General features: G+C 44.0%; 1 protein-coding gene across 1 annotated transcript in view; it reads right to left on the bottom strand.

The window, feature by feature from the left end:
* Positions 1 to 5540: 5540 nt before the first annotated feature.
* Positions 5541 to 17813, bottom strand: part of GPR50 (G protein-coupled receptor 50) — a 42920-nt gene continuing 30647 nt past the window's right edge. Inside the window, exon 2 of the mRNA XM_036402393.1 lies at positions 5541 to 10061. Within this exon, the coding sequence (XP_036258286.1) occupies positions 9193 to 10061 (869 nt within the window). The 3' untranslated portion in view covers positions 5541 to 9192. The remainder of the gene's footprint in view (positions 10062 to 17813) is intronic.

Raw genomic sequence — 17813 nt, 5'->3', positions numbered from 1 at the left:
TTAAACACTGAGACATAACTCAGCTGAAAGCTCTGAATTCAGACAGTTTTTCAGGATTCATTTCACTTCAAAGGCTCAAAGGTAAATTTCAGATGCAACTGCACAACTAAGAAGTCTGAATGAAGAGACCAACACTCAGAATTGAGAAGCCCTACAGAAATTGCTCCAAAGTGGCCATCCCACCTCCATCTCAGGCTGGAATAGGTACTCTCTGCTGCAGCCCCAGGGGACACTGAAGTTAGAGAGGTGCAACTTGTTCCTTACCCACGAGCCTGATTTCCATATTCCACAAAGCATGGAGATGGAGACATTGTGCCATTGCCATCCCAGCTGTTATCACCAGCTGTGCTGCTCCAGCCCAGCCCCTTGCCCCTTCAAAGAGGTAACAGCAATTCCTCAAACAACAATACCCACAAACACACCCTAAGGCAGCAACCAGCTCCAGGCATTCACAAGAAGCTGCCTCTTAGGGTGGGAGCAGTAAAGACTATTCATTGTTTTCCAAAATTTCAGCATCAGAAAACAGAGTGAGGGAAGGGTCTGGCATCTGAAATGACACACTCTGTCAGCCCAAGGACCCACAGTTAAAGTCTTTATTTCCTTCTGAGAGTAAAGCCTGGCCAAATCTCTCCAGGCCTCAGAGGGATCAGCAGGGGAGGAACATCCCCACTCCTGAGCTCTTACAAAGGCACTGCAGCTGAACAGGACTCAGCAGCAGCCAGCACAACTAGCCTTGCTTTTCATCCACAAACTTCACTTTTTAAACATGCTGAGCACAGGAAACCCTTCAGTGTCTGTATTACCAACCTCCTCATTCTTTTTCTGCACAGTCCTAAGAACACGGCAAAAATAAACTGAGGCTTCAGCTTCCTGTTGAAAAGCAAAGGAAAAGCTTGTGCATGGCAACTAAAGCAAAGCTCATTTTACACTTTTCTGTCAGTGATGCACAAAGTGCAAACCCCTGCATTCCCTGGTGGAAATACAGGGTCCCCAGGGTGACCTTAGAGCACTTTCCAGTAGCTACAGGAGCCAAAAGAGACTGGAGAGGGATTTTCACAAGGGCATAGCATGACAGGACAAGGAATGATGGCTCCAAACTGACAGAGGACAGGCTTAGATTAGATATAAGGAAGAAATTCTTCCCTGTGAGGGTGCTGAGGCCCTGGCACAGGTTACCCAGAGAGGTTGTGGCTGCCCCATCCCTGGAACTGTTCAAGGACTGGATGGGGCTTTGAGTAACCTGGTCCAGTGGAAAGTGTCCCTGCCTATGGCAGGGGAGTTGGGATTAAATGAGCTTTATAGCCCCTTCCAACACAAATAATTCCATGGCATTTCCTCAGTAAAAATAAAAATACCAGCTGTCTTCCACATGCACAAAACCCCACCTTTTTCTTAGTTGCTTGTAAGTTATTGATTTTCAATTGTTCAAGAATATGTGAATCTGTAAGACTTCACCTCTAACCACTCTGCATGTGCTTTTATGTTACAGAGCAGTTTCAGGCAGCAAAATGTCAAAATAAACAAGATAAACAGGTAACTGTGACAAGTTTTCCCAAGGGTAGAAAAACATTGGCAGCACCTGCTGCGTTTTCCATCTGTTCTGAAGTACCCAGGAGGAAAAAACCCAGAACTTTTGTGTAGCAAATTATTTTAAATGTATGACTGGTCTTAATTCCTCTAGGAAAACCCAGGCTGTGTCAATAAATAAATAATCCTAGGTATACACATGTCTATATAATGAGGAAAGCAGTATAAGGGCTACTCTAGAATCCAAAGGGCTTCAAGCCAAAGTACAGTTCTTTTTCCTTCACTTGTTATTCTTCTCTTTCAGTGGTGGCCTAGAGGGAAGGGATGAGCCTAGGAAGGAGGGAAATTTCTGGTCTAGGAGACATCAGGAGAGTCTCACGTGGAATCAATTGCCCTCAAGGTTTGCAGACAAAGGCCCTGCTACCACTCTCACGCAGGGCTTGGTTATGACTAACCCAAGCAGGGTTTAACCTGTGTCATTTCCTAAATAGTTAATGTTTCTCACACCCCCCAGGCAGGGCTAGGTGTCATCAGCTCAGTCAGGAGCACAGCAGCTCTGTGAGGACAGGAGGGCTGGGAGGGGCACCGCCTGGGCAGGGCAGCAAGGACAGGTTCTGGGTGTGAAAAACACCCCTTGTCACCGCTTTAATTCCTCCATCACCACCAGCAGGGCAGAGAAAGCCTCAGGCCACAAGCACAGAGCAGCTCTGTTTCCCACAGCAGGTATCTGCTTTCTGGAACTTCTTTTGACTTTCCCACAAAGAGCATTGTGCCAAGGAAGCAATCCTCCCTCTCACCCCCAGCAGAACTGCCCCCTCCTACCTCAGTGTGGTTCTCTCCTGGTTCAGTCTCACCAGACTCCACTGGAACTGGATGTGGGCCCAGTTTTGCACCACCTCAAGGTGCTGGAGCCCTATAGTGCCTCTGGGGCTGGCACAGCAACCTATCATTGTTGTCTGACTGTAAAATTTCCATACCTTCTTTGTGAAGTCTTATGGGTAGCTCCTCACAGCCAGCTGGCTCCTTCCTCCTCACCACAGCACCACCAACCGACTCCAACTCTCTCTGAGCTACCCAGCCCATCCTTTTCTAACACTCAGCCTCATTGGATACACCTGTGCCTATTAAGGGGGCCTGTTCCTAATCCTTGGTAATTAGCACAGCTGCAACTCCTCCGGGGTGAGATTGGCTGCTGCACTGTCTCTTATTCTTCAATCTTCAATCTCTTATTCTTCTATAATCCATCCTCCCACAGCAACCACAGCATCCTCCTCTTCCAGCCATTCACTGCCTGGGAAAGCAGAGCCTCTCCCCAGGGGGATTTTAGTCCTTGAGGGCTCCACTCTGCCCAGGGGCAGCTCATTAGCCCCATCCTATCCCTGCTGGCCAAGCTGTGCCCAGGTTGCCATTTCTACAGCTTGGGGCTCCCTAGAGCCAGACACAAACCAAAAGCAAATTGTCTTTTGGGAGCACTTGACAGTAACCACTTCATTTTATTTACAACGAAATCATAGCTGGGGAGGGAAAGAGAAGAAAGACCAAAAGCAAAATCTTACTAAACTACTAATACATGTATTCATTTAATAGTTTCCAAAATGTGCTCTGGTTTTCTCTAGGTTTCTTTTGTTTTCCTTACTGTATTGACTGTATTGACTCTGGAGCCAGACACACATTCCCTGCCACCTGCATGTCCCTGTGCCATAAAAATCCTTGGGTCATTTTTTATATTACAGGGTTTCTTAACTTCATTGTCGTGGCCAGGTCCCAGTTCAGTACAATCCCTTCAAATATTTCTCTCTTATTTCAACCAGAAATGTCTATTAAAATTACTTCCTGAAAATTGTTTTGGTGCTTTTTCCACACCCTTTTTTTAAAAATTGCAAACAGCTGTCACTTTTCAGCCAAAAGATGGTTGTATTTTGATGCCACATTAAACCTCTATCCTACACACTTATCAAAACCAGTGGAAACCCACCTCAAGGCAAAGCAACCTGCTTACAGTTGAGAAAACAATTTTGCATCCTATTTCCAGTGAAATTCAGAAATTTTGCTTGCAGGAGAAGCACAATGATGAAGGAAGGACATAACAGTTTATTAAATGTGCTATGTATAAAATACTCCACATACAAAATAAATTATGTGCTTCAACTGGACAGACATGAAATGGTTTGAGGGCTCAAGTCTATTTAAAAGGTAATCTAAGCAAGCCGTGACTGTTCAGACATTGCACCTAATCAAAAGACATTAAAGTTTCCCTGATCTCTTAGAAGCAATCATTTGAGTTAAAAAGCTTATCAGGAGACCATGCTTGGCAGAAAATATGGAAACATATTTCAGTTAATGGTTCAGACCCACCTTGTTTGCTCTGGAAATCGACCCTGTACTGTAAATTCTATCTCTGCTGTACAGTACTTATAGCCCATGAATAATGGATATTATAAACAAGCACTTGAAAATGAAAATTCAGTTAACAATATTATGGAGCTTCCATTCACAAGTGTAGTTCATGAGTGATATGAATTTTATGGTTCTTATCACCAATGAAAAAAATTTGCATATCCCATCACAGAGTTCTTACGAGAACCTATTCTGCATTTCTTATCTCAGGGTTTTTGTGCTAAGAAGTATTACATTAAGTCCAGTGATTTACATTTTTTCAATAAAATTCTAAATACATATGCAGTAGCTCTTTACTGACTGGTTTCATGTTATAAATTATAAGCTTGGAGGTAAATACATTAGGACAAATATTGGTTTCTAAATAGTCACTATGAGTGAGATTTTATCCTGGTATTAAATTTCCACACCTCTTGTGTTTTATATCTCTGTCTTATCTCCCAGTTACTATACTTTGTGACAAGTAAGTAAATAAATAACACTGCCTTACTTCTGACAGTTCAATTAATTCTGTTCCACATGGTAGAAACAGCAGATACAAGTCCATGAAAGGGTTTTCTGGCAGCCCTGCACAGAGAACCATTTTGAGATTTGCCACTATCATAAACACTGCTTTCAGCATGTCACACCACCAAGCATTGTAGGCTTCACTGTAGAAGCAGCAGGGGAAACCCAGTGCGTGTTGGAAAAGATTAGGAAAAAAAGTAACAAAACTGCTTGGGGATGTAATTGAATGAATAGTCCTTGTTCATTCAACATGTCTGCTCCATGGCTTTTCAGCAGTTCTTTGGTTTAACAGATGTTCTTTGTTTTACTGGACAATCTCAGTCTCTAGTACCTTAATACCATGGCTCTATGTGACATCTGGTTAGGAAACAGGAGCTCAAGTTGCTGTTACCATTGGACCTTTCCATACTCCCATATTCCCTGCTTCACAACCAGCTCAGAGACTCCCCCAGAACATCTCCAGTCAAGTCAGCATGGGAATATAATCAGTGCAACCTGTGGATAGAACCTATTGGCTGAAGAACTGAATGAGTACAGCAAAACCTGCTCCAAAACAGAGGTGGGGAAAAGAGCACAAATAGAACATCTCGGACACAGCATCCTCACAAAGCTCCGTGTGTGTCAGCCCTCCCTGTGCCCCCAGCCCAGGGTGACCCTCTCTGTCCCACCCCTTCCCTACAAGCCAACACCACCTTGTGCCCTGACTTGCAACCACCCTGGCTCCCACACCCTCCTGTTGACAGCTCAGCTGTGCTGTCCTTCCCAGGAAAGAGCAGGGGAAAGGATACGACAAACTCTGCTTCCATAGCACCCCTGGACAGACACAAGGGTGGGCACGGATAGGGACAAGAAAGGCAAAGGACATTGCAGGGGCACACAGTGAGAAGAGCAATGGCTGTGTGGAGAAAGTTTCTTCCCTGATGAGGAAGGCCAGAGTGCATCAGGCAGCTGGCTCAAAGACAAGTGGAAGAAAACATGTGGATCCAAGGAGATGTCTCAGATGCCCTGGGTCATTCACCTCCAGGTCCAAGTGGGGCTGCTGAGATATGTGCGAACTCAAACACGGTTGTCAATTCAATCTGCTTTCTGGGAGTCAACAAAACTCAAGCTGATGTTCCAAATATTTATTAAAAAGTAACTGCTAGTGGAGAAAAAAAATCAGTAAGTAGTCCAATGGCAGATTTATTACATTTTTAACAGGTAAAGGGAATTAATCTATTTTATGAACAAAAATGGCAATAGGAAAGTATACTGAAGGATTCTCAATTAAACATTAAAATGGAAACAGCATATACAATATACATTTATATATAAATATATTGGTTACATTCTTCTTAAATTGATGAAACAACATTCATTAGCAACATCCAAAAATATTTCTTTGTGACAAGAGATTAATCTTTCTTCAATATTAGGCAATACTGCCTCTCCATAAGTTTCCACCACAACAATTTTAGAGCTTGGGACTAGAACAGGTATTCAACACACCATATCAAACCCAGAGCAAGTGATTTGAAATTAGTTTGTATGAGATCTCAATGAGACTTAAGGCCAGATATGCAACAGGTGGAACTGGCAGAATGCAATTAAAATTGTAGGATCTCACTGAAATCTCAAATTTGGACTAAAGCTAGATTCCCATAGGGAAACTGTGACACTGCTCATAATTCTCAGCTAAAACACACTTTCCTTTTTCTGTAAACAAATGCTAACAAAAATAAACTCTCTGTACCCTGTTAACCATTTCCTAACATAAAAATAAGGAGCTGCTTGGGTAGTTTTAAAGTAAGTCAATATAAAACTCCATCCTATCCTAAGCGCTGCCTCTCTCAAAGTGCAAACAAACAGCACAGTGTTTCCTGTTTGAGGCTACATTCCCTGCTTCCCATGGTTCATATTGCAAACCTCAGCTCCAGCAGGACTCAGCTCAAGCCTCCAACCATGGTGGCTGAACCAGCCCAGCCCTGGCGCCTCCCTGGGACACCCAGAGCCCTTCGGAACAGGTCGTGCCAGGGCTGTGCTCCCTGTGCTGCCAGAGCCACCCCCAGCCTGCGGGGTCTGCGCTGCAGGCAGCTGCTCAGACCCACCCCAGCACAGCAGGTACTCTGCCTGGCCCCTGCAGAGATCTGGGCAGCAGCTGGGCTCAGAGCCTGTGGCAGAAGAGGAGCAGATCGTTTTGCATAGTTTGGTTGAGTGGTGACTCAGTGAGTCCCGGGGAGATGCCCTATCGTGCTCCTGCTGCTCCCATTCCTGCCAGGTGGAGAAGGGACTCTCACAGCTTGCCTGTTCAGGACCTCTTTGGACTTGGTTTGGTTCAAATACTTGCTGGCTGTTAACTTTGGAGCCTGAATAGGAAATAGTGCAAATACAAGCTTAAGGAATAAAATAATAATAAAAAACCCCCCACATTTCCTCCATTGAACATTCAGTTAAAAAGACAAGAATCCTAAGATGAATCTCCAGCTTTGGGGTATTTGAGATATTTGGCAAACTTGCACAAGATTCTTCACAATTGTCTTAAAGCAGAATATTTCAATTGGCACTAGATGCTTCAAATTATTTGCTAATGTGATTCTAACTAACACTGTTGTGGCTAATTGCAAATGACTTTGAAGACTAGTCATGGAACACGGGACATCTCCCAGGCGTGATGGGACAAACACTCCCTACAGTTATGTGCCCTCAGTGCTTTTCTTATCCAAGCTTAACTCAAAATTATTTTGCTTGCATGGAATGGTGTGAATTCATCCAGGGTGGTTTTTCTGGAAGGCGAACAGACAACAGTTATTTCTGAGGGTCAAAATACCTTTATTTGGCCATGCTGAGACAGATTAAGAGGCCAAAACAGAACTCAGTTTGATTCCTATTATGGGAGGCTGGCTGCAGTGCATTTTAAAACAACATTCATCTGAAGTGGCTGAGATGTTCAAGTTTGAAACTTTCTAAGTGCCAGGGCACCCTATTAATGCAGAGCCCCCCTGTTACTGCAGTGACCTTGACATGGCAACAGAGCAGCAGAGACACTCAGTCCTCATGGAGGCAATGCAGCATGCAAAGTTCCTTGGCCCACTTCAGAAAGAGCCTTAATTTCTCTCAATTCCTCTCCCCCCAAGAAAAATCATCAGAAGGGACAATCAGCAGCAAGTTGGTTTCAGAAAGCAGTGCACAAATGGCTTATTATTTTCACTAAGGATTAGGCACACTGCCTGCTCAGGCTTTGGGGAAATCCTACATACCTCCATCTCCAGGAGCCTATGAAGTCTGGTCTCAGTGCTGGGAACTAGTCCTGCCTTGACTAGAACCAAAGAGAGAAGACTGCAGTCCTTGACCAGGGGCAGGGCTGCCTGCTTGTCCTCCTTAGACCCCCAGGGCTCAGACCTGCCCCTCTCCCTGCTGTGCCCCTCAGCACACCGGCATCAAGGCAGGGGTGACAACCTGAAGGTAGAGTTGCACCAGGGGAGTCTTACCTGTTCATTTTAGGGGGTTGTTTCAAAGCAGGATCCACATTTAAAGCCATAAAGAGATGAATTCACAATGAAGCTAAGGAAACAAAGAAGTCCTATCTACAGACAGCTGCCATCACACACACACCCCTTTCATACTCCATTAAAGAAACAGCCTTATCTTCACCCATGTGCTTATGTCTAATGTGATACTGGCCTCCCCAGAACTTCATGACATTGTTTCCAGTGATACAGATAGCACAGTCCAGGCTCAAACAGAACTGATGCATAATTATGCTTAAGCAGCTTTTGTCTCCCCACTCTGTGAGTTAATTACAGTTCTGTACGTGAATAAAATGGGAAAATAACCTCCACTTTTTCTCCAATCAGCAAATTCATGTTCTGTGATGGGCAAAAAGAGGGATTTTTGTAACAACACTGCCTTCCCCTTCTGCCTTTGTCTACAAGTGTAAATTGTACATAAAAGTCTCAATCCGAGTTACACAGATGGGACTGTGCTATGTTCATCTTTTTTATTGTGATGTTCATGTAGCAGTGACTTTTGAAGATGTTTGGAATGACTGCTGGCCATGATAGGATACTGCCTAAATTAGAATCAGGCTCCAAGTATCTTACTGCAATTAGATTATGTCATATGTCATATACTTACTCATGGCCTGGGAAGGAGAGTGCAGGGGTACTTAATGTCTGTAGATACTCAATTAAAATGAGTGCATCAGACACACACTGGTCTGGCTTCTGCCTGCCTCACATCTAGCCCAGGCTAGCTCCTAAACCTTAAGAGAAAAGAAAAACACACAGCATGCCCAAACATACACCTGCTGGCTAATACGGTTACTTATCTATAATGTAAAAAGCCATGCAGTTTACACTTTGTTTGATACAGTTCAGGTTAAGTTAATGCTAGAAAAATAGAATTCAGAGGGAGGGGAGAAAGGTTTGTGTGTGATAAATGGCAATTTTGCTGCCTCTTGAAGGTTGCATTTCAAGCATAACTGCATTTCTCCATGCACTCTGAACACTTCCCTTTTCGGGTATTGGCATGCTTGTGGCAAAAGCAACCAAACCGATTAATTAGGCACACAGTGAAAGATGACATATTAAAAAAAAAAAATCAGTTATTTCCGTTCTGGAAATCCTTATTCAAAGCCTTGATGTCACAGCAATAAGCTAAGCATGAAAGGTTGCAGACTCCTTCCTTGCATGAGGGCAACACCAGCTGTGCAATGCACACAGCTAGAAAGGCTCTTATATATTATATACACAACTGTAATCCAGAATAAATAGTAGTCCTGACTCATAGGTGTATTTCAGCATGGTTGTTGTTGGTTGTTATGGCTGGAGAATGCTTGCTTTTCATCCCTTCTGTCCCACCCTTGGACACATCAATGAACAGCAGCCTGGGAGTCCACAGTGTCAGCAATATCCTTTTGTATTCCTTCCGAAAATTCTGGTTAAGAAGCCCATAGATCACAGCATTGAGGCAGCTGTTAAAATAGGCCATAAAATAGCTCAGGACAAAAAGCCATTCTGGAATGTGTGGCTGCACTTTTGAAGGATTAATTGAAACAGCAAGGCCAATAAAGTTTAATGGTCCCCAGCACACAGCAAAAAGGACAAAAACCACAAACATAGTCAAGAAGTTTCGGATGTCAGCCGCCCTGAGTTTCTGCTTGCAGTCTTGCCTCACCCGGTGTTTGACCTGAATCACCAAGATCCAGATCCGTAGGTAGCAAAAGGTCACGACAGAGAGTGGGACGATGAAGTGAACCACCACCACTGTGATGGTGTACGACGTGCTCACCGTCTGGGCAAAGGTGCAGGAGTAAATCCGGGGGTCATACTGCAGGGAGCCAACAAAGAAGTTTGGCACAATTGCCACCACTGTGAGTGTCCAGGTGAGGCAGAGATAGCAGCAGGTGTTCTTCAGGTTGAAGAGCTTGTCGTACCGAAGGCTGTGGCAGATGTAGCAGTAGCGGTTGATCGCGATCGCCGTGATGTTGAAAATGGACCCGATGACACTCAAGCCCATCAGGAACCCACTTATCTGGCAGTGGACATTTCCCATGGTCCATCCATTGTGGAAGATGGCACTTAAGATCAGGGGGTATGGATAAACTGCAACCACGAGGTCTGCAACAGACAAGCTGACAACAAAGATGTTGCCTACAAAAAAGAAGAGACCACAAGAGGTTAGTGTAGGTCCAGATGGACAACTTGCAATTCCAAACTCCTCTTTAGGCCTAAGTCCTCTGATGGGCTTCACTCTACTGTCCATTTGGAATGTGAAACCCTAGAAAATAAGACTTTGCTGTACTAGTGACAGCAATGGAGAGTAACTAGGCATGATTGACCTGCACGTTCCTTCTTAGGAACAGTCTGCACTAAAAGTGTTACCTTTAACTTGGCTACAGCTGGGAGTCAGGTACCTGTGGTCCTCTAAGTTGTGTAGGAGAGAAGGATTTTGTTCTCCTTGTTAACCAGCCACCTTGACTCTCTCTGACCGTCATGGGCCAAAGGAGTATGGTAGGCAGGTTATGTGGTGTATTCATTTCACTGACAGCAGTTGCACAGGAAAAGTCTCTTTTGTTCTTTTGCATGTAAGCAGGTATGCATTCACCAGAATTTCTGCACTGTTCATGCTAATAATTGTGTGTTTTTCAAGGAATCATGGTGCAGGCAGCCTTGATGTGCTTATCTTATTTGGCATATTTTCCTGTCTTTTTAATGTTAAAATTGTCCAGTTCAATATGGAAGGCCAGTCATTTTTTCACTGTCTGGTCCTGGGCAGAGAATGTGATTAATAAGCTGCAGTCAGTCATCTCTGCAGAGTATGCGCTGAAGCTTGTTCATTTAGGCTCTACACCAGAGAGTTGAGAGTCTCAGCAAGTATAAAATAATTTAAGCCTTATTGAATTGAAAATGCTGTATTGTGTGGGACAACACCTGACAGCTCCACTGTGAGGAGCAGCCTCCAATGACTTGGGTGATCAGTGACCTTCTAACAGCACTTGCTGCTCATTTCATGAGTCTGGTGTATTTTCAGGGAGGCAAAAAGCCTTTCTGTTCAGCTTGCCAGTCAGCATAGAGGATTGCATTAAGAAAAGGACCCCGAGGTCTTGTGGGAACTGGTGTAACTACAGGACTAGCTATAATGTTGAAAAGGACACCTGTCAATACTCAGCATTTTGATGACCACAGAGAGTGTCATTTCAGCAGGAGCTCAACACTTCACTTCACTTAGAGGACATCATGCTAGAGAAAACAGTTGGTTTTCCTAACTCTGCAACTTTCAGGTGTAGCTGCAGCAGTGGGAAGAAAAATATTACTAGACAGCAAATATATATACACATAGAGAGAATATATATAGAGAATACAGTTGTATGTAACACATTTGAGGTGTGAAGACCTGTGCTCCTATGTGATACAGGCAACATCCCATCCAACTGATCACACCTACACCTCCTCTTCAAGCCCTCATATCCTGCTGTCTAGTGGAGTAGATATCTATTTTTAAAATTACTAAAAAGAGGTATTTTTGTGTAGTATCCCTGAAAGGACTTTCTTACATCTCGATTCAACCAGGTCACAGGCTTTAGCATTTGGAAAAAACATGCAAGGGCTGTTGGAAAGCATGGCTGCGTTGCCATTGCAGTTGGGTCATGGCTATGTTTGTGCCAACAAAAACTATCAGGACAAGTCAACAGCTTGTATCAGGGCACTTCATGCTGACCAGAAAGCAGTCCAGACTGGAGAACAGCCCCCGGCAGTGTGCAGCTGAGGCAGCTGACACAGACTGTCACTTCAAAATAAGTATTAGCAGAGGTCATGTGAAGTGCTAAAATCTTTTTAGAGAAATTTTACGTACACAGGTTTACCAGAGCACACAGCTTCTGCATCTGCTGGGCCTCAGTGCTGCTTTCTTGCTGATTTAATAACTTACTGAGAGCCTTTTAAAATGCAGTTACTGAACCTGGTTCCCCATATAATTAATTCCATTTATGCCCATTTTCAAGGGCAGAACCAACTGTGGCCAGGCTTAGTGAGGCTGCAGGCACCCCAGAGAGGGAATGCTCTTCTGCAGCAAAACTTTTATTCACTCAATCAAAAACACGCACTTCAACAAAAAGAAAATGTGACCCCAGCACCAGAATTTCCTTTTCTAAAACAATTTTCAAGAGAGTGAAACAGAGACAGAGAGGGATCAGCTATCCAGTTTAGGAGACTTCCAGAGGATACTGGAGACAGACTCCACTAACTGGACCACAACTCTCCCTCTTCACCAGACCTGTCCAACTTGGATACACATTCATACACAAGCAGCTAGAAAGCAAGTCTCTGTCTTTGCTGGGCATGAAAGAGACACATTCAACGTCCAGTTCTGAACTAGGCAGAGCAGAACAAAGCTGAATATTCCCTACTTAAAACACCACATCCATGGATTCAATCCAAAGCTTAGAAAATCATAGGGGAAATTACTATCTTACTTCACTGCTAGCTGCTGGAAGAAATCAGCCATTTCTGTTGGTCTTTCTTAACCAACTTGAATATTTGAAAGTAAAAATATAAAGAAAAAATCTATAGAAATTATATTCACAGGATGAACTTCATAGCTTGGATTCAATCCAAGAGCACAGTATTGTGTGTACTATTTTGACACAACTTCCTCGCAGGGAGAAAATGAGATGGTTTTATCAAGAAAATAATCATCTCCTCCACTCAGGGAGCAAACCTGCCCTGCTCTGTACCTTCAATGGCGCAGTCTCACCTCTCCTACCCACCAGACCTATGGCCCAGGAGGGTGCTGGGTGGCTGGAAATACAGCCAGAAGGGTTCACTTCATTCACAGAAACAAACCCATCTCCCAGTTTAGGTGGGAATGTGCTCAACTTCATCCTTTTCTTCTGGTGACATGAAGGGGCAAGGCAGACCCATAAAACAGCCACTTGCAGGTCAGTCCTGGAAATCAGTGCATTTTTAATGGCTGAGTACTGAAAAGAGGGGGCATGTTGCATGCCACCAAAGCAGAACATGCCCTTCAAAGTATGGGAACTGGCTATTGGCTAATTATTAAAACAGGAGTAGTCTGAGTTAAACATTGCTTTAGCCTTGCAGTCCCTGGTTTGCTGTGAGACCACTGTGTGCCGAGCCCTGCCCCAACAGCTTGTGTCCTCCCCTCTGTAGGATGAGGTTGGACCCCCCTTCCCAAAGACACTGTGGAATGGGAAGCCATCTAATATGTTGTGGCTTTTAGAAAAGGTAAACAGCAGTCTCCTGCCAATGATCCCCAGTACTGCTTTTTTTACATTTTCCCACTATAAAACAAAGGAGCCTTGCCCATAAATAATACCAGTAGGGCTTTATCTCCAATTTAAATTTATCTGCTTCTGCAACAATATTTTCAGATTAATCTTTTTCTCTTTGTTGGCATGTGACTATATTTCCTTATTAGCTTTCACATTTTCCATCCCTTTTTTAATTTCTACTTATTATAAACTGGCTCATGTGCCACTGTGCTCCACCCCCCAGTTACAGAGTCATACATGAAGAGGCAGAAATGGGGGAGAAAGGCAAGTGTAACACTGGTAACACAGACTTCTCCCCATTTTCAGAGAAATTACAAATTCTTTTACATTACAGAAGTCCAACACAAAGCTACAAATTATAGAGGTACAACACACTGTTCACAGTGTATTCCACAATTGCTTAGGGGAAAAAAACAACAACTCCAAGAAACCTGAAGCCCAGCTGCAGAGCAGATACAGGCATGTGCAAGTGATGCAAAAGGGAATTTATCCCAGAACATCTCGTGCCTTAGCACTTCTTTGAGTTCTCCCTCTGCTCCCATAAACCTATTTCTGCCCACTCCAGCAGTCTGCTCCTGTACTCCAGCAATTCCCCGGCCCTACCTCTCATTCTGCCTGGATTATCCAACAACACAGGTTATCTGAGGACATATTGTCAAGCCCTGGTTCTAGGAAATGTGGAAATACCTCAATGAATTCTGCAAATCAATAAACCACATACGTAAAAGTCTTTACTGGCAGGCTGCCCCAACAGCACCTGACTCATCCAAACAGGTATCGTTCTACAGAGCTTAACTGAGCATCACTGTGCAAACACCAGGGTCACTGGCACTGCCTGCCTCAAGAGGCTGTTGGAAATCCCCTGGTGCCCAAGCTCCTGTTGCACAGATCCAGCCTCTCCCTGTTTTTCCCACACAGCAGCTGTGGGCTGTCCTTTACAGGCTGTGGTTTTGCATATCCTGAACCTAGAACCAGAGTTAAAAGTTGAGGGGGGAGAAGAGATAAAATATTTTTCTGAAAGTTGTCACTTTTTTGTACATCTCAAAATGTCCAAACATCCAAACCTTTTGTTTCTTTGTTGTTCATAATGAAGTTCTTTTACATTCGTTGCTGAAGTATTACAGAACAACAAATCTGTTTCCTTCAGGTGAACAAGAGAGATGCTCAATGCAACCTGAAGTTAGCACTGTTACCTGTACACCCAGTGCTGAAACTGAACTGTCCTGAGTGACAGGATTTGCAGCAAAGCAGAAACACGGTTGTGGATCAACTTCTGCTCACCTGGAACAGTCTAACTCCAGGTAAGCCTGCTGTCCAGGATGCTGCTTCCTCCCCCCTCTCTGTTCAGGGATTTGAGTTGCTCCCAAATAGCCAGTGCCCAGCACAGCATTTTGAGGCAAACAAAACCCCACACAACAGCTTCAGAGGCAGCAAGTGAGAAGCTGACCCATGAGCACAATGGATGAGTGCCATGGGGCTCACTGCATGACTGGTCACCTTGCTGTTCCATCCTCTTCCCAGCAGTGAGATCAGACCCTGGTCCTCTGTCCAGCTTCTGCCAGATTAACCGACAGCTGTAGAAAAGCAGGACTAAAAACCTGTATTTATAAAAATGTGCTAAGATACACAATAACAGAATTACAGAATAACAGAATCACAGAATGAGCTAGGTTGGAAAAGGCCTTTAAGATCATCTATTCTAGCCTATGACCTAATACCTCCTGGTGTTAGGAGGCACTGAGTGCCATGTCCCGTCTTTTTTTAAACACCTCCAGGGACGGTGACTCCACCACCTCCCTGAGCAGTTGATTCCAGCACACAATCACTCTTTCAGTGAAGAATTTCCTTCTGACATCTAACCTAAACTTCCCTTGGCACATATTAAGGCTGTGTCCTCTCATTCTGTCAGTGCTGCCTGGAGAAAGAGACCAACCCCACCTAACTACAACCCCCCTTCAGGGAGTTGTAGAGAGTGATGAGGTCACCCCTGAGTCTCCTCTTCTCCAGGCTGGAGACCCCCAGCTCCCTTTCAGTGGTTTCTCACAGTGTTTGTGTTCCCAGCCCCTCACCAGCCTTGTTGCCCTTCTCTGGATGCGCTCAAGTGTCCCAACCTCCTTCCTAAACTGAGGGGCCAGAGCTGGACACAGCACTCCAGTGCGGAGAACAGGGGGAGAATGGCCTCTCTGTGCCTGCTGGCCACACTTCCTGACACAGGCCAGGAGCCATTGGTCTTTCTGGCCACCTGGGCACACTGCTGGCTCATGTTCAGTTGGTTGTCCAGCACACCCAGGTCCCTTTTTACCTGGGCATTGTCCAGCCACTCTGTTCCCAGACTGTAGCACTGCAGGGGTTGTTGTGGCCAAAGTGCAGGACTTGGCACTTGGACTAATTAAACTTCATGTTGTTGGACTTGGCCCATCCATCCAGCCTGTCTAGGTCCCTTTGCAGAGCCCTCCTGCCCTCCAATAGATCAACACATGCTCCCAGCTTGGTGCCATCTGCAACTTTACTGATGGTGGACTCAATCCTCTCATCCAGATCATCAGTGAAGATATTAAACAAAATTCTGGAAGTTTATTGATGCAACTGGTATGTTTGCAGTGACTTCTTACTACTATAATTATACTATAAACCACAGCTTATAATAAAGAGAATCTTAAATTTTATGTTTGTTCATTCAGGCTTTACGAAAAAATCAACAGACTCAGGTCTTCCAGATCAATGGGATTTAAGACACACATCAGAGACATATATATAATGAGGTTCAGTAAACAATTTAACAGGCCATGACTGTAAAGCAAGCCTCTGATGACCACTTACCATAATCTAATACTCTGTTTAACCTTCCAAAGCTTATGCTCACTGCAAAACAGAAACAAAATGTACTATTTGCTTCAAGCAAAAAAATAAAGTCATAAAAAGCTTTATTCAGCATGCAGCAAGACTCTTTATTAGCCGTGATGGCCTCTTTTTCCTGTTTGTTTTTACCTGCCACTTGCTGTGTGATAGCTTGTAGGTCACTAACCTCCAGCCTGCAGATGTAAAGTGTGTGCTCAGTTCTGCTAAGTGGCAGTTCATAGGAAACGCTTTCAGATCAATTTTCTTCTTTTTATGACATAAAGATACCACTGAGCATGTGCATCATGCTGATCATGTACTGCTGTAATTAAGTGGATGACCATGCTGTGGTGTTGGGGGATGCTGAGCCTGCAGCCCTCACTCTGACAAGCATTTCTTACATCACAAACTCTAAAGGGTCATTCCTGGGTGGACAATATTTATCCCATCAAAGTGCATTAAGAATGATCCTTCTGTAGAGGATTGGGACCCATTGCACTGATCCTTACAAGCTCCTGGCTTCCACACCACACACAATGACACAGGAGGAATCCCAGACTGTTGTCATGTCTTTCCACCATTCTGATAAGCACTGATACATTGATGTACCCACATGACAGCCCAGTGTATACTTACCCATTATGACAACTGAAAATGTTTGACAGGGGAGCACAAGTGAAAATCAGCAAAATTCTCACTGAGATCCAGGCAGAAAGAAAAAAAAAAAAAAAGAAAAAAAATTTGTTGTTCAATTCATTAATCCATAAATTTTAATTGAGGATTTTATTTGTGTATTTAGGGAGTATATTCAAAGAGAGGAATAAACAAAAGAAAGGAAAAGGCATTCAATTAATTATCTGCTATCATTACTCCATTAGCATTCAGACAGGGATAAAGTGTGGTTTCCTGCAGTTAAACAGACAGTGCAGTTGGGCTGTCAGCTGCTCTCAAATCCTGACTGTGCTGCATAAAATGATACACAGGATAATAACGAAAAGGGCAGGAGGTATTGCCAACCCACAGCATTCTTAGGATATAAGATTAGACAATGTGGAAACATCCAATTTAAGGACATTATGAAAGTCCTAAAAAATGCATTAAACTCCAGAATAATTTAACTCCTGAAAACAGTCCTTTGAGATCTCTCAGCACAACCACAAAGCCAGAAAATAGCAGTATGGTATGGGCTACCAACTGTTATCTGGTTTGCTGGCATCATTCCCTATGGGAAAACTGGGGGCACTTAGAGCTGCTCCTGCCTTGTGCCAGCCCTGCAGATGCACAGAGCAAGGCCAAGGCAGTCCACAAAGCAAACTCTCCTCCTCCTCCTCCTCTGCCTTGTTGTGAGCCTACACTTTGGTGTAGGTTTGGCACCCCTGACTCCATGAGCCCTCTCATCAGTACATCATTTCAGCTGTGAAAGCTGCCCTTCCCTCTGGACCTCTGAGAGAGAAGGAGAAAAACCTCAGAGTATTCACTGGAGAAGGAAGGACCAGCCCTGTAGGGCTGCAATTACATTTGTTATGCACCATATATTATCATGGCTGATGGCTCAAGAATTGTTTACATTACCAGGTGAAGGACTGGATTTACTGGATTTTAGACTTTTAAGTCATGACTTTCTAATTGTTTTGCTGCCAAAACAATTAGAGCCTAAACTTGAGCCGTGCCTTCAGCCACTCTAACTGAATGCAGAAAAGGGCAATAGTTGGCAGTGTTCACACCCCAGAGATTCATAAGTCTCATTTGGCTAAGATCAGCCAGATTCACAGCC

This window comes from Molothrus ater, chromosome 14 (genome assembly GCF_012460135.2).
Source record: "Molothrus ater isolate BHLD 08-10-18 breed brown headed cowbird chromosome 14, BPBGC_Mater_1.1, whole genome shotgun sequence".
Classification (NCBI taxonomy): domain Eukaryota; kingdom Metazoa; phylum Chordata; class Aves; order Passeriformes; family Icteridae; genus Molothrus; species Molothrus ater.
Note: the sequence above shows the minus strand (reverse complement) of the source record. Positions and strands in the feature narration are given on the sequence as shown.